Source organism: Conger conger, chromosome 9 (assembly GCF_963514075.1).
Source record: "Conger conger chromosome 9, fConCon1.1, whole genome shotgun sequence".
NCBI lineage: Eukaryota > Metazoa > Chordata > Actinopteri > Anguilliformes > Congridae > Conger > Conger conger.
In genome coordinates this window covers 9,546,870-9,569,746 of record NC_083768.1, presented here as the reverse complement: position 1 = coordinate 9,569,746, position 22,877 = coordinate 9,546,870, and the positions used below count along the sequence as shown (strand labels likewise).

At 42.5% G+C, this 22,877-nt stretch overlaps 2 protein-coding genes across 2 annotated transcripts in view; both read left to right on the top strand.

Annotated features, from left to right (window-relative positions):
- The window catches only part of LOC133137934 (zinc-binding protein A33-like), a 65,578-nt gene that overhangs the window by 5,379 nt on the left and 37,322 nt on the right, over nt 1-22,877 (top strand). The gene's annotated exons all lie outside the window — the stretch shown is intronic.
- LOC133137932 (zinc-binding protein A33-like) lies at nt 1,534-5,138 on the top strand. Its single transcript, XM_061256355.1, has 5 exons — nt 1,534-1,938; nt 3,114-3,209; nt 3,334-3,575; nt 3,856-3,992; nt 4,388-5,138. Exons 1-5 carry the CDS (start codon nt 1,534-1,536, stop codon nt 4,930-4,932), a joined length of 1,425 nt encoding a protein of 474 aa, XP_061112339.1. The 3' UTR covers nt 4,933-5,138.

Here is a 22,877-nt window from a genome sequence, read left to right as displayed (position 1 = left end):
CTGGATCTACGTGTATGGACTTTGCTTGTTTTGACTACGCTCCTGGGATTCGTGCCGAATAAAGCCCTGACGGGACTTTATTTTACTATTGTTTCTGAGTCGTGCATTTTGGGTCCAACCCCCACGCACCCGTCTCAGACGGATAAGATCGATACCGATAAAATGTACGGATAACAAGTTAAATACATCTGGATCTTCTAAAAAATCATCTAGAATATACAAATAGATAAATAAATAAATGCATGAACAAATAAATAACATGAATGCTGTGCGAGAACTTGAACTTGCCTCTAAACTGGTTTTAATTCTCAAGATTAAACTGGTGCGTTTATACTCATGCAATGTTACCGGATGCATATTTTATTCCACAAAGGTATTATTCAAACAATCTAATCTATAATTCGTTGAAAAACAGGACCAAACAAACATAAATCCACATAAAGAGTAGGCCCTGTATTAGTCCCTGTTTACACAGAATGTGATATCTTACCCAAATACAACTAAAAATATAAATTAGTAGCACATACACAAAATGTTTTTAGAGTAAGCACTGAAAGTGTTTCTACAAAGGTGTTTTACCAAACTTATATTTGCTTCTAGCGTATTATATTTTATTATTATTATAACTAATTTGAGTAAAGAGATTTTGTTGACATAATGTATAGAATACATTTTAATGCCTGCCACTTGCTTTTATAGTTGATCTCAACATGTAGCACTTCCTATTCAAGTGGGAAACTACAAGTATGATTTCCCTTTGTATTCCATGACCGGTTATGAGAGTCTAAATTGCCCGTGGGTATGAGTGTGTGTGTGTGTGTGTGTGTGTGAGTGAATGGTGTGTGTGCCCTGAAAATGTCTGTAATGACAGTCCATCTGAACAGGGAAATCATACTTAACGCACAAAAAACAATCACTTAGCCCTTTGAAAAGTAGGTTTAAAAAGAAAAAGAAAAATTCCAGTCATATTTGTGATCTTACCCATCTGCACCTGATAGTCACCACACCTCTTTGCAAAGGACACACATTTCCTACATCCGAATCATCCAGGTAGTGTTTACTCAGAGACTGCAGGAGGAAGTAAATCAAAGGATAAGACACGCGGCACTCTGCAAAGCAATTAAAATGTTTTACTTTGAGCATAGTCTGAATTAAGATTCATTTAGCGTTGCGTTCAGCTATTGCTAAGCTGGTCATCAGCTTCTCTGTGAATTACACACAGAAACAAACATGGATGTGTATCACTTCTCCAGCTGTGTCACCTTCTTTTCCTCAATATGCTTTTGTTCTTAGAGCGGATCAGCTTATTCTTTCTTTGACTATTTTAATGACTTTTAATTTTGTGTTTGAAATCAACTCACATTTCTCTGTAAGTGAGAGAACACAAACACAGTCAAAACTTTATCACTGACTGAGAAAGGCAAACCTGATCTGCAAGAATATTGTGTTGCACATAAGGTGTGTTCAGTTCTGGGTATCAGCCAAACTGCAAGTAGCAGACAAACTGCAAGTATCAGACTGAGAGACCGTGAAATGGCAGCTCAAGCTCTGATTCCTGAGGATGAGCTCTGTTGTTCTGTATGTTTTGATATTTTTAAAGAGCCTGTTGTTCTAAAATGTAGCCACAGCTTCTGTAGAGTGTGTCTGCAGCAGTACTGGGAAGAGAAGAGCTCTCGAGAGTGTCCCATCTGCAGGAGAAAGGCCTCTATGGAACCTCCTCTAAACCTGGCCTTACGGAGCATAGTGGAATCCTACTTAAAGCAGAAGACTGACAGAGAAACTGCACACAAGAGTGAGGCTCGCTGTTGTCTTCATGGGGAGAAACTTCTATTATTCTGCAAACATGACAAAGAAACTCTCTGTGTCGTCTGCCACACTTCAAAAAAACACACAAACCACCCAGTCTGTCCAGTGGAAGAGGCTGTACTGGATCTTAAGGTAATCACTTTTTTTTTTTAAACAACAAGATATTCTCAAGAAACATTTAGATATGAGTACAAAGTCTCTTATATCACATAGGTCCAGTTATGATAAAGGTAATATTATACAATATATACTATTAAATACTTGGAGAGAGAGCTGAGCAACAACCAGGAAGTACAGAAATCCACAATGAGTATACAACCAGAGGAGATGAGAGCTATAGCCTATTCTCTCAAAAAGGATTTGTGTGTTACAAAGGGAGAGTTTTTTCTTTTTTTTAAACACAGAATGTGTTGTCCTTAAGTCGACATGTAGGTGTGTTAAAAATGACACACTATTTGTTGTTTTTAACAGATCTGTTATGTGTGAATGTACCAGAAAATCAATACTATTGATTTATTGTACCAATACATCAAACCAATTTTACAAATGCTTCCACATATCCTAATGTCTGCAATATTTCATATGAAGTACAACCCAGTATAATAGATGCTTTTTAATCCCATATGCTGAAAATTCTGACTGTTTTTATAGTACTGAGAATGCACAAAAATATAGAATGTTATGATGCGCTATAAGTCTATTTCTGTGATCTTTACTGGAGTTGTAGCAGGGCTATTTGCCCATGACTGGTGCAGTCGTCTGGACCACTGGAGGGTGGTGTGGTCGGTTGACAGCCTTTTCAGCTTATTTACTCACAGGTGTAATCATTTGTGTGCAATCGGACTGCACCCTTGATAAACCCTCCTCTCACTGCACTCAGGAGCTTCTGTGTAATTTGCGTTATGCTGAAGCTGGTAAACAGTATCACTGGTTCACTGAGAACAGAGTTTGTGGGAGTCTGTTAGTTTATTTGCTCCAAGTTTCCCTTTTTCACTTGTTTGGGATCTATTTAAGTTCACCTTCTTTATCCTTCCCTTTGTGTGAAGTTTTTCCCTGGTGGGGTAGTTTTTATTTAAAGGTCATTCTTACTTTATCTTCATTTTCCTGTCCCTTTAGTCTTTGCAGATTTAGTGGTTGTTTGTTTGTGAACCGCTTTTAGGAGCCCTGGTGTCTGCGATTGTTCCAACACCCCACACCCCACCTCACAACTACATTTCTCTTAAAGAAGTTGTCCTGATCTTGACTCAGGGGTATTACTGTGCGACTTGTGTCTTTCTGTAAGTGACAACTGGTTCATATCACTCCAGGAGGAACTCAAACCTGCACTTAATCTCATTAAAGAAAAACTGAAGATGTTTACTAAGAATGAACAAGAGTGTAAGAAAACCTCAGAACACATTCGGGTAAGTAAAGCAGCGAGGAATTATTTTTAAGTGCACAAAAAATTTGAAAAGTATTCTTTTTAGTTTGTGTTTGACATGCAAAGCAAAGTTACATTATTCAGGTTCAAAGTTGTTTTGATTGCAGAGTCAAACGCAGCACACAGAGAGGCAGATAAAGGCAGACTTTGAAAAGCTGCACCAGTTCCTACGAGAGGAAGAGGAGGCCAGACTAGCTGCACTGAAGGAGGAAGGGGAGGTGAAGAGTCGGGTCATGGAGGAGAAATTGGCAGACATCACAAGACACATCTCCACCCTTACAGACAAAATCACCGCTACAGAGAAGGCCATGGATACTGAAGACACCTCCTTTTTAAAGGTAGGAGCTTCATTTACTGACATTGTTCTGGGTTTATCATGTTCCAGTCATATTGAGATGTGTAGTTTCTCACTGTGATAGAGTATCAGTGGCCAGTTTCAATAATGGGTCAGTAAAGCAAGGCCTCACCAGTGAAATAGGGAATATTGCAAACTGCTAATAAACATTTGTACATGCATCACAATTATGCTGTTATGTGTTTTTCAGAGCTACCAGAACATCAAAGACAGGTATGGAGACACTCACCTCATTTCCATGTCTAAGTCACTTCTTTCCCTCAGCTTGACTGACTCCTGCCTGTCGTTACAGAGCCCAGTGCACACTGCAGGACCCAGAGCTGCTCTCAGGGGCACTGATAGATGTGGCCAAACACCTGGGCAACCTGAAGTTCAGAGTCTGGGAGAAGATGCTGGGGATGGTGCAGTACAGTGAGTATCTGGGGCAGATGTGAGCATTTACTGAACACGTAGGACTGATGGAACAGGCTGTATATTGAAATGATGTGAAAGAAAAATGGAGTCACTCAGACACAGTTCCTCCAAGAGGAGGAACATCCTGTGGGCTGCAGCACACAGAATTAACCATTTAAAACCCACTTAATATGGTTTATTAGCTGTGTGAATTGTATGCATGAAATTTGCCATCAACTGTGGTTTTTAATCATTTTTAACATGCAAATGCGTTAATATAGTCAATATGTAGATCGCTAAAACTATAATATTACAATATTTTATGAGACAGAAATGACTGAGCTAATCTGAATCCAGTATTTGACATGCACCTGTTCTTTCAGTCTTTTAGAAATCTATATTCTTTATTTCAGCTCCTGTGATGCTGGACCCCAACACTGCACATCACAAACTCTCTCTCTCTGATGATTTGACCACTGTGAGACTCACAGATACAGCGCAGAACTGTCCTGACAACCCAGAGAGGTTTAAGCTTTATGTGCTTATGCTGGGATCTGAGGGGTTTACCTCAGGGAAACACAGCTGGGAGGTGAAGGTTGGGAGTAAAACTGCCTGGGATGTAGGAGTGGTGAAAGAGTCCATCATTAGGAAGGAAAGTATAACACTCAGCACAGAGAATGGATTCTGGGTCTTTTTTCTGAGGAATGGTGATCAGTACCAAGCAGGAGGTACTACACTCACACTGAAGAGGAAACCCCAGAGCATCAGAGTGCAGCTGGACTATGACAGGGGGGAGGTGTCCTTCTTTGACTCCAGTGACATGGCCCACATTCACACTTTTAAAGACACGTTTACTGAGAGATTGTTCCCATACTTCTCTCCTTGTGAGAAAGATGGTGGTAGGAATGACGCCCCCCTGCAAATATGTCCAGCAAATCTTTCTGTAATGGTGACATAATCCCAGTGAAGATGTTTGATCAAAAATGAAGAAATGCAAGATGTTGTACTTGTAAGGAATTTGGGTTGTTTCTAATCTGCCTCAGCATGCCTGGTTGTTGATATGAACTGAGGTAGAGCTGCTGGAAATGTGATTAAGGAGGGGTTTCCCATGGCCTATCAGAACCCAATGGGAGGCAGTACACTCACACACACTCGCACACGCACTCTCTCGCACACTCTCTCGCACACTCACACACTCGCTCACACTCTCTCTCTCTCTCTCACACTCACTCTCACTCTCACACACACACACTCACACAATGACCATTTGGTTCCTGTAATCAGCCTCAGTGTGCATGGATGTTGATTTGGGGTGGTCAGAAGGCAGCAGACATGCATACAGAGGTAACAATGATCATTTGATTCCCTGCCACATTATTGCTACATTTCATTCTGGGGAAGGGGTATAAAGCTGGGGCTTGAACACTGCATTGTAATTTACCCGCCTGGCTTTTAGCTGCTATCTTTCCTGCCGTAAAGGAGACTACTTTCACTTGTTAATATACATTGTTATTGATGTAAACTTAGGAACTAAGACTTTACTTTAAAAAGGACCAAGTTCCGTCACTCTAAAGATGTACGACAGAGGAAATCCATTTCATGATTATAATACATTTTCATTTCATTTAATCATTAAATATTTTGTAGTTTATTTTATACAATGTTCATACAAGAAACAGATGCACTCTTATGGTTAAATCGAATGTTTTTATACCTGATCAGTGTCATTCCATTTTAGCTGGGTTTATAAGGCAGTGTACAGACTTACCTGCACTCCTGCCATTGACCTCAAACTTTGACTTTTCTTTCCTTATCCTTGGCTGACAATTATTGTGTGACAATTATTAGTATTGTAATTATTAATTGCAATTAAATCACTGGAATTGGCAAGTAATCACCAAGCTTTCACTGACTGTTTCTCATCTCCATCTGTCTCACACGGGGAGTGTTTTCAAGCCACTGTTGCTCTTCTGGGGGTTTCGGCCAAGCTTTTCTCTGAAGTGTATTGTGAAAAACATTTGTAAAATGCAACAAAACAAATAAACAAGTTGATTTCATAGTATTCTCATTCATCAATAAATGTTACAGAATCTAAATAGCAAGAGCAAGACCCCCAACCCCCAAATGCTCCTGACGAGCTGATCGGTGCCTTACATGGCAGCCAATCGCCATCGGTGTGTGAGTGTGTGTATGAATTGGTGAATGAGAAGCATCAATTGTACAGCGCTTTGGATAAAGACGCTATATAAATGCCAACCATTTACCAGCAGGGACAATGGAGACCGTACATAACTGCACTTACATACACACACACACACACCACTGGTGTGACTGAGGAAAGTTAACTGAGGAAGTGGGACATTCTTAGCTTTGCTTGAAAGTATATAGGATTCAAGTATATATTTCAAACCAAATGTACTTTACAGTACAACAGCCGTCAATAACAAAGTGCTCCATTCAAGATCAGGATGACAAGGTTGATTTTAAATTTCACTTGAATGCAAAGCTGATATCTTTTCCCAGAACATAGTTAAGGAATGCCATGTCTCCAGTGCCTGTAGGTTCCACATGGACCTGAAGATGAGTGGAGCCGGAATGGCTGCTGGTGCTGGTTCCACAGTGGAGCCTGAATGGCTGCAGGCCCCATGTGCATCATCTGTCCTTCAGCCACAGTTTCAGTGCCTCTTCGGTGTCTCGTATCCCAGAATCCTCTTCTCTGGCCACTGCGGGGATGAAGTACTGCAGAGAGACGTCCTCCTGCAGCAGAATGAAGTGAAGCATCCTCTTGTTGATAATGTCTGTCTTTTTTTTGGGGGGGGGGTGAGTTGGCATTTGTCACTTAACTGAAATCAATAGCCGATATTAACACGGTGCTCAAAACTGTAGATGTAAAAACTGGATGTAAAATTGGAATAAGCTGATTCTGAAAACATTTGCTGAAAGTTGTGTCTTCTAGTGAGTGAGACATCTTGGAGGTTTTAATCAATCTTCCTACCAGCCTTACTTGTAGTTTACGCGTTGTAACGCGTCCTATTTTAAAGATGGTGGCACTTGGTATTTATTCACTGTTGCCAGCTGGTTATCTGCTGTGCCTTTTTCCACTGATAAGGACTTATGAACTTTGTGTTGTAAAACCCCACGCTAAGCCAACGACGGAATTTAGCGAAGGCTGAAGGTATCAGCGTGCTTGTCCTTCTGGTGTGGCTGAAAGAATATTGATTGGGTTAAAAATTAGTGGCCCCTATGCGGAGAGTCCAGATCAGCCAATAAATAAACCACGATACAAACACAGTAGTACCACTCTGCCTTCCGCTCTTTACTGGTCCGGGCTGACCAAGAATCACCACAATAGGGCCAATACATTCACCTTTGTTTATCTGACTCCATTTGAATAATAATTTAGATTAGTTGTCCACATTTGGTGGATGTCGTATTTATAATTTTGACTTGATCCTTATAGGAAGTGGCATAGGAGAGGGGAAGGGAGGGGGACACAAGTGATGGGGGGAGACACCAAACATAGCAAGACATACGTTCAAGACAGTACAAAGACAACTACAACACTAAAGACTTGGCTGTAACAAGAGAAGAGGTTAGCATCAAGATGAACCAAATATTCACTAAAGTGGTATGTGTGTATATGCGCATGTAAGTGGGCGTGAGCAGGTTTGTCACTTCCTGTGGAACGTCGGTGGACGTGAGGGGCGCGACAGGGCGCGGCTGGCCGCCTCCCAAGGCCCTAGTGTGATATGTGGTGTGGGTGGAGTGTGTCTCTGACTGACGTGCAATTAAAATTGGGGGGAGTGACCAGGGCAGGGGGCTCCCACCGCGGTTGGGCGACAGAGAGCTAGTCTGCCCCATCCCTCCCCCCGGAGCCCTAGTGACATATGGTGACTAATGTGTGTTGTTACATTTTTTTATTTTTTTATTATTATTATTTATTTTTTTATTTTTATTTTTATTTTTTTGGGGGGGGGGCGGCGCAACAAGGCAGGGTCCGGCATACAGGACGAAGCCGCCCCGAACCTATCCCCCCTCCTCACCGTCCCCCCAAAACCCTAGTGACATGTGAACGGGAAGGGAGGAGCGGCCAGGGCGGCCCGGGGTGGGAGGAGGACACCGGCCATGCGCAGCCCCCCACCCATCCGCCCCCCCCCCACACACCCCTCACCACCCCCCGCACCCCCACCACCGCAGGACCCAGGGCGCCCCCCCCCCCAGGCACCGCAGCGAGCACCGCCCCGCCCCGCCCCGCCCGGGGGCCGGACCCGACAAGCGCAGCCCCACCGCAAGCGGGCAGCCACGCCCCCAGGAGCCAACACGGCCACCACAGCCGGCCACAAGGGCGAGACGGGCCCCAAGGCCCCCCGGCCACCCCAACCCACCCTCCCCAAGCCCCCACCCGCCCAAGAGGACAGCGCCCACAAGGCCACCGACCCCCCCCACGCCACCCCTGGAGGGCCAGGCACGCGGCCCCCCGGGGACAAGCGCCCCAGGCCCCAGCTGGAGAGCCCACAAGGAGCCCACGCCCGGAGGCCAGGGAGGGGTACCCCGCCGAGCCCCCCACCCTATGTGATGTAATTAATTATCGGGGCCCAGGTGTCTTCAAATGCTGCCAATTGTTTTTTCCTGCATGCAGACATTCTCTCCATGGAAACGTGATCTGACAGTAGATTTTTGAATTGCGTTAAATTCAGATTTTCTTTGGACTTCCAGTTCAGGAGGATAGTTTTCTTTGCGATAGTAAGGATTGTGAGGAGCCGGTGGGATTGTTTTGTGTCCATGTTAAGGTTAGTGAGGTCACCAGGTCACACTCTGTGTGAGTTTAGCTGAGGTCCGCAGTGTGTGAAGAAGAGGCTGGCGACACCACGAGTTTCGGAGGGGAAAGGCGGTTGGGCCCGTGGGTGCGCTCAGTGGGTGGGAATTGGACATGGCCAGCCCCATGTTTGGGGCTACATTTAGCCCTCAAAATAAAATGAATAGCAGACATATGGCAGGAGCAGGAGGACTTACTGCACATGGCCTTGCTGGGGTTCACCTGCTGGCCGACGAGGAGCTGCTGGAGCCATTGAATAATGAAATAAAAGAAGGCAGGTTCTATGTCTGCCTTCTTTTATTTCATATTCTGATGTTAGGGTAGAAACATAAACAAATGCCAATATCAAATCTAATGTCATCTGCTCATCACATCGCAATTTACTGTCTACTTTTATTTGGCCCACATTCTGGCACTCATAACAGGACCCTGGCTATTGATTCAGGAGAGCTTAGACCAATAAAGATTCTCCTAGAAACAGTTCTGTGTCCCAGTTCCACCTCCTGACCCAACCAAGCCTAACCAGCTTCACAGCCTCCCCCACACGAGTGTAAGCAGGTCTGAGGATGACATTGTTTTTATTATTATTATTAATAATGTATAGCAATTACGCTAAGTACTTTGATTAATAAGAATCAAGGCCGTTTATTACTTCGCAAAACGTTCCCCGAGTCTGAATATGGATATTACCTGCGATAACTCGCACCACATACTGACGCCACCATTGGCCACTTTGTCAGAAAGCATGAAAAACCGGTTGTCAGTGGTGAGTCTTCGTCAATTTCGAGATGGTATTCACCACACCTGCGTAGTAAAGGGACAGACCGGCCACCCAGTTTCGCAAAACGATAACGTTACTAACTCTTGCTAGAGCTCCTCCTTCCCCCCACATTGTAAACATCGAAGTCAACTTTTGTTGACGCCAAATCTGATACTAGCTCTTTACCCGAGTCGTACACGCGCAATTGCGGTAACTTATTTAACATGATAGCTATATTGATGTTGTTCCATGCAAGTTAGCTAATGGTTGCTAATTAGTGAAACAACTTCTAGTCTAGATAGTTTAACTAACGTTGCCGTTAGATAGCTACACAGTCCAAATCATATGAGTCTTACTTGGCGTTGGCCAAGTTAGGTTAGCTAGCTACTGTTACATGTTAAATGAACGACCACACTCACGAGTAAAATTAAGGCAGCCCACGTCTATCATCTTTGCTCGGAATTTCATTTTCAATGAATTGTGATTGCAATATTGTATTAGCTAATATTTATTTTATACCTAATTCCGTCAGATGCTGTATTGTGAGGGAAGTTTAAACTGTGGCGCTTAAAGTACGGCGTCATGAATTGTGCCCAAGAAAACAAAACACTGGCGTATCCCGTCGTGCCGTGTAGTTTTAACACGGTATTTTCAACATATCCACGGGAGGGCGCTGCAAGTAGCCTACTTCTCAACTAATATTTCAGCATGGTCACAACCGGGAGAATGAACAAGCTAAAATTAGAAATTGTATTTCTGGTAAAAAAAAAAAAAAACGAACAGGGAAACCATAGACGGATAACACTGGATAAGATGGATACCGATAAGATGTACGGACACCTGGATCTTCTAAAAAATAATCTAAAATAAACAAATAGATAAATAAATATGTTGACATGGCTCAGGCAGTAAGAGCAGTCGTCTGGCAGTCGGAGGGTTGCTGGTTCGATCCCACGCCCTGGCTGTGTTGAAGTGTCCCTGAGAAAGACACCTAACCCCCAATTGCTCCTAATGAGCTGGTCGGTGCCTTGCAGGGCAGCCAACCGCCGTCGGTTGTGTGTGTGTGTGTGTGTGTGTGTGTGTGTGTGTGTGTGTGTGTGTGTGTGTGTGTGTGTGTGTGTGTGTGTGTGTGTGTGTGTGTGCGCCAATTAAATCACTGGAATTGGCAAGTAATCACCAAGCTTTCGCTGACTGTTTCTCATCTCTATCTGTCTCACACAGGGAGTGTTTTCAAGCCACTGTTGCTCTTGTGGGGGTTTCGGCTAAGCTTTTCTGTGAAGTGTATTGTGAAAAACATTCATAAAATGCAACAACACAAATAAACAAGTTGATTTCATAGTATTCTCGTTCACCAATTAATGTTACAGAATCTAAATAGCAAGAGCAAGACACCTAACCCCCAAATGCTCCTGACGAGCTGGTTGGTGCCTTACAGGGCAGCCAATCGCCGTCGGGGTGTGAGTGTGTATGAATGGGTGAATGAGAAGCATCAATTGTACAGCGCTTTGGATAAAGGCGCTATATAAATGCCAACCATTTACCATTTACCATTTGAAAAGGGGGCGGCACGGATGGTGCCTCTCTGTGTGGAGCTTGCATGTTCTCCACGTGTCTGCGTGGGTTTCCTCCAGGTACTCCGTTTCCTACCACAGTCCAAAGACATGCAGGTTAGGCTGATTGGAGAGTCTAAATTGCCCGTGGGTATGAGTGTGTGAGTGAATGGTGTGTGTGCCCTGAAAATGTCATGTCTGTAATGACAGTTCAACTCTGTCCATCTGAACAGGGAAATCACACAACTTAACGCACAAAAAACAATCACTCAGCCGTTTGAAGAATAGGTTTTTTGTAATGTTTTTCAGTTAAGAACTGAACATTCCACTCATACATTTGTGATCTCACTCCTTACCCACCTACACCCAATAGTCACCACACCTCTTTGCAAAGGACACACATTTCCTACATGTTTGAGAATCATCCAGGTATTGTTTACTCAGAGACTGCAGGAGGAAGTAAATCAAAGGATATGACACGTGGCACTCTGCAAAGCAATTCAAAAAATTTACTTTGAGCATAGTCTGAATTAAGATGCATTTCGTGTTGCTTTGAGATATCGCTAAACTGATCATCAGTGAATTACACTCAACAAACATGGATGTGTAACACTTCTCTAGTTGTGTCACCTTATTTCCCTCAATATGCTTTTGTTGTGAATGCGCTGTCTACTTGTTCAGAAAAGATTATTGGAGAGGATCAGCTTATTCTGTCTTGGACTATTTTAATGACTTTTCAGTGGCACATTACTGCACCCTGTAAATCTGTCCGCAGCAGTCAGATTGAGCAACATCAACATCATCTTTGTAAATGACAGAATACAAACACACTCAAGAATTTATCACAGACTTAGAACAACAAACCTGATCTGCAAGATTGTTGTGTTTTTGAAGTACATAAGGTGTGTTCTGTTCAGAGTTTCAGCATGAGTGAAAATATCAGACTGAGAGACTGAGAGACCTTGAAATGGCAGCTCAAGCTTTGATTCCTGAGGATGAGCTCCGTTGTTCTGTATGTTTAGATATTTTTAAAGAGCCTGTTGTCCTAAAATGTAGTCACAGCTTCTGTAGAGTGTGTCTCCAGCTGTACTGGGAAGAGAAGGGCTCTCGAGAGTGTCCCATCTGCAGGAGAAAGGCCTCTATGGAGGAACCTCCTGTAAACCAGGCCTTAAGGAGCATTGTGGAATCCTACTTAAAGCAGAAGACTGACAGAGAAACTGCACACAAGAGTGAGGCTCGCTGTAGTCTTCATGGGGAGAAACTTCTATTCTTCTGCAAACATGACAAAGAAACTCTCTGTGTTGCCTGCCACACTTCAAAAAAACACACAAATCACCCAGTCTGTCCAGTGGAAGAGGCTGTATTGGACCTTAAGGTAATCACTTTTATCAACAGTATATACTGTTAAATACTTGGGGAGAGAGCTGAGCAACAACCATGAAGTACAGGAATCCACAATGAGTGTACAACCAGAGGAGATGAGAGCTATCGCCTATTCTCTCAAAAAGGATTGCTGTGTTACAAAGGGAGAGTTTTTTCTTTTTTAACACACAATGTGTTGTCCTTCAGTAGACATGAAGGTGTGTTAAAAATTACACACTATTTCTTGTTTTTAACAGATCTGTTGTGTGTGTATGTAACAGAAAATCAGTACAATTGACTTATTGTGCCAATATATCAAACTAATTTCACAAATGCTTCCACATTTCTTAATGTCTGCAATATTTTATATGAAGTACAACCCAGTATAATAGATGCTTTTATGCATCCTATATGCTGAAAATTCGGACTGGTTTTATAGTACTGAAAATGCACAAAAATATAGAATGTTGTGATGCGCTATAAGTCTATTTCTATGATCTTTACTGGAGTTGTACCAGGGCTATTTGCCCCACGACTGGTGCAATACCGGTCTGGACCACTTGAGGGTGGTGTGGTCGGTTGACAGCCTTTTCAGCTTATTTACTCATAGGTATAATCATTTGTGTGCAATTGGACTGCACACTTGATAAACCCTCCTCTCACTGCACTCAGGAGCTTCTGTGGACTTTGTGTTATGCTGAAGCCGGTAAACGGTATCGCTGGTTCACTGAGAAAAGAGTTTGTGGGAGTCTAACTCTCCCTTTTATTAGTTTATTTGCTATAAGTTTTCCTTTTTCACTTCTTTGGGGTCTATTTAAGTTCACCTTCTTTATCCTTCCCTTTGTGTGAAATTTTTCCCCGGTGGGGTAGTTTTTATTGAAAGGTCATTCTTACTTTATCTTCATTTTCCTGTCCCTTTAGTCTGCTTTGCGAATTTAGTGGTTGTTTGTTTGTGAACCACTTTGAGGAGCCCTGGTGTCTACGTTTGGTCTAACACCCCACACCCCACCTCGCAACTACATTTCCCTTGTACTTAAAAAGTTATCTTGACTCAGGGGTATTACGGTACCACTTGTGTCTTTCTGTAAGTGACGACTGGTTCATATCACTGCAGGAGGAACTCAAGCCTGTACTTAATCTCATTAAAGAAAAACTGAAGATCTTTACTAATAATGAACGAGAGTGTAAGAAAACCGCAGAACACGTGAGGGTAAGTAAAGCAGCCAGGAAGTGCACAAAAAAAGACAAAAATATTATTTTTGCTTCACGTTGTAACTATGCAAGGCATAGTTACATTATTCGGGTTTAACATTGTGTTGATTGCAGAGTCAAACCCAGCACACAGAGAGGCAGATAAAGGCAGATTTTGAAAGGCTGCACCAGTTCCTACGAGAGGAAGAGGAGGCCAGACTAGCTGTACTGAAGGAGGAAGGGGAGGTGAAGAGTCGGATCATGGAGGAGAAATTGGCAGACATCACAAGACACCTCTCCACCCTTACAGACAAAATCACCGCTATAGAGAAGGCCATGGACACTGAAGACACCTCCTTTTTAAAGGTAGGAGCTTGATTTACTGACAGTGTTCTGGGTTTATCATGTTCCAGTCATATTGAGATGCTCACTGTGGTACATTGTATCAGTGGCCAGTTTCAATAACGGGTCAGTGAAGAAAGGCCTCACCAGCAAAACAGGGAATATGACAAACTGCTAATAAGAAACATTTGTACATGCATAAGAATTATGCCGTTATGTGTTTTTCAGAGCTACAAGAACATCAAAGACGGGTATGGAGACACTCACCTCATTTCCATGTCTAAGTCACTACTTTCCCTCAGCTTGACTGACTCCTGCCTGTCGTTACAGAGCCCAGTGCACACTGCAGGACCCAGAGCTGCTCTCAGGGGCGCTGATAGATGTGGCCAAACACCTGGGCAACCTGACGTTCAGAGTCTGGGAGAAGATGCTGGGGATGGTGCAGTACAGTGAGTATCTGGGGCAGATGGGGACAACATAGTTTTCTGTGAGCATTTACTGAACACGTAGGATTGATGGAATAGGCTGTATATTGAAATGATGTGAAAGAAAAATGGAGTCACTCAGACACAGTTCCTGCAAGGGGAGGAACATCCTGTGGGCTGCAGCACTCAAAACACCAGCAAACACAGAATTAACCATTTAAAACCCACTTTTTTTATTAGCTGTGTGAATTGTCTGCATGAAATTTGCCATCACTGTCTTTTTTAAATGCAAATGGGTTTTATTTTGAACACCAAAATATAAAAACTACTATATTAGAATCTTTCATTATTATATAGAAAACTCTGTGTGTGTGCTAATCCGAATACAGTATTTGACATGCGCCTGTTCTTTCAGCCTTTTAGATATCTATATTCTTTATTTCAGCTCCTGTGATGCTGGACCTCAACACTGCACATGCCTCTCTCTCTCTCTCTGATGATCTGACCACTGTGAGACACACAAGTACAGCGCAGAACTGTCCTGACAACCCAGAGAGGTTTAACCCCTGTGTGGCTGTGCTGGGATCTGAGGGGTTTACCTCAGGGAAGCACAGCTGGGAGGTGAAGGTTGGGAGTAAAACTGCCTGGACTATAGGAGTGGCGAAAGAGTCCATCATTAGGAAAGGAATAATAACACTCAACACAAAGAAAGGATTCTGGGTCTTTTATCTGAGGAATGGTGATCAGTACCAAGCAGGAGGTACTGTGCTCACACTGAAGAGGAAACCCCAGAGCATCAGAGTGCAGCTGGACTATGACAGGGGGGAGGTGTCCTTCTTTGACTCCAGTGACATGGCCCACATTCACACTTTGAAACACACGTTTACTGAAAGATTGTTCCCATACTTCTCTCCTGATTTGAAAGATGGTGGTAGGAATGATGCCCCCCTGCAAATATGTCCAGCAAAGGTTTCTGTAACAGTGACATCATCCCAGTGAAGATGTTTGATAAAAAAAAAATGAAGAAACGTGAGGAATTTGGGTCGTTTGTAATCCGCCTTAGCATACCTTGTTGTTGACATGAACTGTGATTAAGGAGGGGTTTTCCATGGCCTATCAGAACCGAACGGGAGCAGACACACAGTAAATAATTAATTTTTTCATTTTTATTCAATCATTTATTATTTTCTTGTGAGTTTATTTCATATAAGGTTCATGCATGAAACATATGCACTCTTGTGGTTAAAAGTGTTTTTATACCTGATCAGTGTCATTCCATTTTAGCCGGGTTCATAAGGCAGTGTACAGACTTACCTGCACTCCTGCCATCGACATCAAACTTTGACTTTTCATTCCTTATACTTGGCTGACAATTATTGTGTGACAATTATTAGTATTGTAATTATTAATTGCAATTAAATCACTGGAATTGGCAAGTAATCACCAAGCTTTCGCTGACTGTTTCTCATCTCTATCGGTCTCTGTTGGGAAGTGTTTTCAAGCCACTGTTGCTCTTGTGGGGGTTTTGGCCAAGCCTTTCTGTGAAGTGTATTGTGAAAAATATTTGTAAAATGCAACAAACCAACAAGTTGATTTCATAGTATTCTCGTTCATCAATTAATGTTACAGAATCTAAATAGCAAAAAATTGAATTCTTTCAAAGAATATGGTTTATACACTCAATGAGCAATTGATTAGGTAGACCAGCTTGTTCATGCAAATATCAAATTCGCCAATTATGTGGCTGCAACTAAATGTATAAAAGCATGCAGATGTTGTCAAATGTCAAAATGGAGAAGAAATTTGATCTCAGTGACTTTGAGTGTGAAATGATTGTTGATGTCAGAGTGGATTGAGTATCTGAGAAACTACTGATCTCTTGGGATTTTCAAGTGCAACAGTCTCGAGAGTTTGCAGTGAATGGTGCAAAAAACTAAAAACATCCAGTGAGCAGCAGTTCTGCAGGCAAAAATGTGTTGTTAATGAGAGGTCAGAGAAGGGCCAGACTGGTTGAAGCTGACAGGAAGGTGCCAGTCACGGAAATAACCACACATTACGACAGTGGTATGCAGAAGAGCATCTCTGAACACACAACGCATCAAACCCCTAAGTGGATCGGCCACAGCTGCAGAAGACTTCAGTCTAAAAATGTCTAATAAATACCTAATAAAGTGCTCAGTGAGTGTATATAGTCTTTAACTTAAATCCCTTTGTTTATTGTAGAGTGTACTTGTACCAACATACAGTACAGCATCTCCGTCAGTTTGGTGAAAGCTTCAGGGCATTTTTCATGAGCACTGAACTTCATGAACTTCACAGAACAGGTAAATGGACATTTATGGAGTCAAGGTTTCCTACATTCTTGCAGGAATTTGGATTGTTTGCTCGATAGTCAGGGAGTGCAAAAGCAAAACAGGGCTGAGCGTAATCACCACTGTAGAGAGGAGACTACTGAAGGCCCGGGTGTAGATCCAGTGGAACACTACCACTGCACCCCCCAGAGCAGTGAGGTCACACACCTCTGTGCACCCAGCAAACCTGCTGGAGTTCAGCCTGGGAAAACAGTCTCTCATAAGCTGACCCTGAAGGCTCTCTCAGGACACACAGTACAGCAGGGACAATGGAGACAGCACATAACTGCACTTACATACACACACACACACCACTGGTGTGACTGAGGAAAGTTAATTAAGGAAGTGGGACATTCTTAGCTTGGCTTTAAGTTGAGGATTCAAGTATATATTACTTGAGAAGTCTTACCGGTTCAGAGTGCGATTAGGTAATGGCGTCGGGCAGGTTTGGTGCGTCAGCAGCCCTTCTCACTTTTGTGATGTTTTTAAACTTTACAGGTCTTTTTGGTTTTACCCCCCATAATTTTAATTGCGGGTTTTTAAATGTTTGTAAAACACAATCAGAAGGTGAAGTTTTGATCGGAAGGAACGTCAAACATTTTGTATTTGGCAAAGCCGTTTTGATGAGTACTTTTGCGTGTCATCTTGGGCTCAACCGCGAAACAAATCCAAAACAATCAAAATAAATGTAGACACATGCAAGCTTATCATAGCCATTTGCCTGCTTTTATCTGGAGATATTCATCAGTGCCCTGGTCCGGTTAATGCGAATGAGGAAGTCAACAACCTGGCGGATCTACTGGAGAGCAATAACACCTTCTCTCAGGTAAGCATGGTAAACAGTGAACCTGCTGGTTTTACCTGTGACATCCTTACTGATCCGTCTCCACCTCTTTGCTGTCCGGGGGCTGCGTCGAGGGTCGGGGGAGACGATGCCAGGCGGACCGAGCGTGGCGTATTGGGAGAAGGAGTTGGTGTGGCGGGGTTCGGTACCAGACGCAAGGGCGACTTCGGGCGGAGTGCGGGAGCAGCGGCCACCGGCGTACCTGTCGCGGAGAGTCGAGATCCGTTCTGTACGGCCCACAGTGCTTACAGAAGCAACATTAATCCTGTTTTTAAAAAACATCGCAGACTGAACTTTTTTAAAACTGTTAATCACTCTCAGGTGATCTGGGACCCACGGCTCAAACCCAGGGGTATTTTTGGAGGACATATTAACATCCGTAGCCTCACCCCAAAGGCTGAACAAGTGCATCATCTTCTTAATAACTCTAACTTAGATTTTCTATGCCTGTCAGAGTCGTGGTTACATAGCAACTCTCCATCTGCTGCATTACATGTACCAGGCTATAACACCTTTAGACAGGACAGATCTAAGGGAAGAGGGGGTGGGGTCATGATCTATATCAAAGACCATATCAACTGTCATCAAATATGCTGGCCTTTTAATCATGATTTAGAATGTATTGGACTGAATATAATGCTCTCACCTGAAATGTCCTTTGTGCTCATTGCTGTATATCGTCCACCTTCTTCCAATAATGATTTTTACATCACATTTAAAAAGCTGCTTCAAGCATGTGATTTTAAAACTGAGGTAATACTACTTGGTGATCTGAATTGTAACTGGTTAGATAAGACTAATAGGAAAGCCCTTAAGCAGGTCACAGATAGTTTGGATTTTACGCAACTGATGGAAGGACCAACTAGAATAACTGCATCCTCCCAGACACAGATAGACTTAATATTCAGCAACAAGCCTGAAAGAATTGTTAAGACATTCAATTTTATTACTGGACTGTCCGACCATAATTTGACATTAATGTCAAGAAAACTCACAGAAGCGCTTTCATCATTCTCATAAACCTGTGGAGCAACTTAGGATTCCAAAAAATGAAATGGTTAATTTTGAAAGAGCAGTTCAGCAGACTGATTGGAAAAATATACTTACTGGGAGCAACGTAGAAGCAGATTGCAAAACGCTTACAACCAAGTTACATAGTTTAGTTGAGGAGTTCACTAGAAAAGTGAAAGGAAAGAAAAAAAACAATGCACTTCCTTGGCTCAATACTGAAATATTTAACCTGATGAAGGAAAGAGACTCTGCATTGAAAAGAGCTCTGAAGACTAAATTAAATAGTGATAGGCAGAGGTTCACCTCATTACGTAACAAAGTAACCAAAGCAATCAGAAAGGCCAAAGCCAACTTTTTTATAACAATTATCAATGAGGCAAAGGGTAACACAAAGCTGATCTGGGAACAGATTAAGAATGTAATGGGGATCAACCACAGGCCTAGGAACCAGTTTGAGCTGAAACTGAATGGTAAGCTAATGCAAGACCCAGCACAAATAGCTGTAGCCTTTAATGAATATTTTATCAATTCTGTAGCCGAAATCGCACAGAATTTCCCCTTAACAACAGAAAATATTATTAAGGTTGACGAAAGCAAGCCTTCCTTCAGCATTCAACCCATCTCTGAACTTAAGACTCAAGCAATCATTAATTCTCTTAGAACCTCAACGGCGAAGGATATATATGGTATGGATTCTATAATGCTTAAATCTCTGAAAGAATACATAGTCCCCCCTATCACCCAAACTATTAACCTGTCAGTATTACAGGGGACATTCCCAAGTACCTGGAAGACTGCAATTGTATCTCCCATATTCAAGTCAGATGATCCCCAGAACATATGCAACTATCGCCCAATCAGCATTTTACCTGTGATTTCCAAGGTTGCTGAGAAGTGGGTATCAGAGCAGCTTGTTTCTTTCTTAAATAATGGTCCATTTAATCTCCATCCCATGCAGTTTGGCTTCAGGGCCCATCACTCCACTGAAACAGCTAACTGTTTCTTCTTAGAGAAGGTCCGCGCAATGGTCGACAAAGGAGGTGTTGTCGGTGCTGTGTTCTTAGACCTTCGCAAAGCTTTCGACACAGTCAACCATAAGGTCCTTATTGCCAAACTGTCTGCTTTTAACTTCTCCTCGTTAGCACTCAAATGGATTGAGTCATACCTAACTGGTAGAAGCCAACATGTTTCTGTGAACAACCACCGTTCATCAGCTCTTAACCTATGCACCGGTGTACCTCAAGGATCAATACTTGGCCCGCTTCTGTTTAGCCTATATATTAATGATCTGCCATCTGTCTGCCCTGATGTTGAAACACAATTATATGCAGATGACACTGTAATATATGTGCATGCCAAGACCAAACATCTGGCTGCTGCCAAACTCATCACAGCTATGGATCAGATCACAAATTGGCTGAACCGTTCATGCCTTCAACTTAACGTAAATAAAACTGTAGGAATGTTTTTCACTAAAAGACAATGTAACACCGTGTCCAATATATCAATCTCAGGTAAAAATATTAGCATTGTGCCACAATTTAAATATCTGGGTATCATTATTGACTCCAATCTGTCATTCAAAGCACACATTAAGAAAGTATGCCAAAGAGTCAAGTTTAGCCTAACTAATTTTAAATACATCAGAAATGTAATGCCTTTTAATGCTGCCAAATTATACATGAACGCCATGATTATGTCACATCTGACATACTGTTTGACAAGTTGGGGACAAACTAACAGCTCATCACTCAAACCACTAGCAATTCTCTACAAGCAAACCCTTAAAGTCCTGGACCAGAAGCCTAACAGCTCTCATCATTGTATCATCCTAAATAACCGTAAACTTCTGAGCTGGGAAGATGTGATCAAATACAAAAACATCTGCCTGGTCTACAAAGTCTTGCATAACACTGCTCCTCCTCCTCTTAACTCATTCATAATCCAATGTAACAATACCAGTCAGATCACCAGAAGCACCACACGAGGCGACTTCTTAGTCCCATTTAGGAAAAGTACATTTGGTCAATTATCATTCTCTGTTATAGCAATACAAAACTGGAACTCAATACCTACCTACATAAAAAATATACATACATACTCCACCTTTACAACACACCTTAAAACATGGCTTTGCGATAACTACCACTGCATACATTAATCTCTGTCAGATGTGACGTGTGTTATGTACACCTCCATCTTTGCTACCCACCTGCATATGTCTGTGTGTGTTTCAATGTCTGGATGCTACTGTGCCTGTATGCTGCTGTGTCTATATGCTACTATGTCTGTACGCTATTATGTCTGTATGTTGCTGTGTCTGTATGTCTGCTATGACTATTTGCTCTTCCCTTGTCCCCTTGTACTGTTTTATCTCATGTACTGCATTGATGTTGCTGCCATTTGTGCTTGCATGTCTTGTCTCCCCGCATGTTTGTGCTTGCTCCAATTCTGCTTGACATGTTTGTATGTCTTGCTCCATTTGTTTGTGCTTGCTGCAACTGTAATTTTATTATTTTTTTAACTAATGTATTTTAGGGAGCCTACTGTCAACTGGCCGGGGACTACAGCTGGAAATTAGTCATGTAGGCTAAAGCTGCTCCATTTACTGTTTACAGTTAATTAATGGGGACTGTCCACGACATTATAAACAAATAAATTCAAATTCAAATTCAAACTTGAAATGTACTTTACAGAACAACAGCCGTCAATAACAAAGTGCTCCATTCAAGATCAGGATGACAAGGTTGATTTTAAAAAGGAACAATCCCCTTTAAATTTCACTTGAATGCAAAGCTGATACCTTTTCCCAGAACATAAAAGTTAAGGAATGCCATGTCTCCAGTGCCTGCAGGTTCCACATGGACCTGAAGATGAGTGGAGCCGGGATGGCCGAAGGTGCTGGTTCCACAGTGGAGCCTGAATGGCTGCAGGCCCCATGTGCATCATCTGTCCTTCAGCCACAGTTTCAGTGCCTCTTCGGTGTCTCATATCCCAGAATCCTCTTCTCTGGCCACTGCGGGGATGAAGTACTGCAGAGAGATGTCCTCCTACAGCAGAATGAATCCCCTTGTTGACAATGTCTGGGAGGTTTTTTTTTGGGGGGGGGGGGTGTGGAGAAATAAGTTGGCATTTGTCAATGAAATGAAATCAATAGCCGATATTAACACGGTGCTCAAAACTGTATTTCTAAAAGGAAAGTAAAATTGGAATAAGCAGATTCTGAAAACATTTGCAGATTTTATGAAAGTTGTGTCTTCTAATGTGTTCTGAGTGAGACATCTTGGAGGTTTTAATCAATCTTACTTGTATTTTACGTTCTAACACGTCCTATTTTAAAGATGGTGGCTCTTGGTATTTATTCACTGTTGCCAGCTGGTTATTTGTTGTGCCTGTGAACTTTGTGTTCATGTTCTTATGACATTCTTGGTGGAATCCCTTACTAAACCGGAGTAGCACACATAAAAATGAATACTCAAGACAGCATTCAAGAATGAAAAGACAGACTCGTGAAATTACGACCTCGCAAATTAGCCTTTCATTGCCATCATCGCTGGTCATCGACGCCTGTGGACTCCACGGTAAAACATCGAATGAAAGGTCCTCCTCTGACTCTACTCTGTGTGAGTTTAGCTGAGGTCCGCAGTGTGAGAAGAAGAGGCTGGCGACACCACGAGTTTCGGAGGGGAAAGGCGGTTGGGCCCATGGGTGCACTCAATGGGTGGGAATTGGACATGGCCAGCCCCATGTTTGGGGCTACATTTAGCTCCCAAAATAAAATTAATAGCAGACATATGGCAGGAGCAGGAGGACTGCACATGGCCTTGCTGGGGTTCACCTGCTGGCCGACGAGGAGCTGCTGGAGCCATTGAATAATGAAATAAAAGAAGGCAGGTTCTATGTCTGCCTTCTTTTATTTTATATTCTGATGTTAGGGTAGAAAAATCATCTGCTCATCACATCGCAATTTATTGTCTACTTTTATTTGGCCCACATTCTGGCACTCATAACAGGACGCTGGCTATTGATTCAGGAGAGCTTAGACCAATACACATTCTCCTAGAAACAGTTCTGTGTCCCAGTTCCACCTCCTGACCCAACCAAGCCTAACCAGCTTCACAGCCTCCCCCACACGAGTGTAAGCAGGTCTGAGGATGACATTGTTATTATTATTATTATTTATAATGTATAGCAACTACGCTAAGTGCTTTCATTAATAAGAATCAAGGCTGTTTATTACTTCGCAAAACG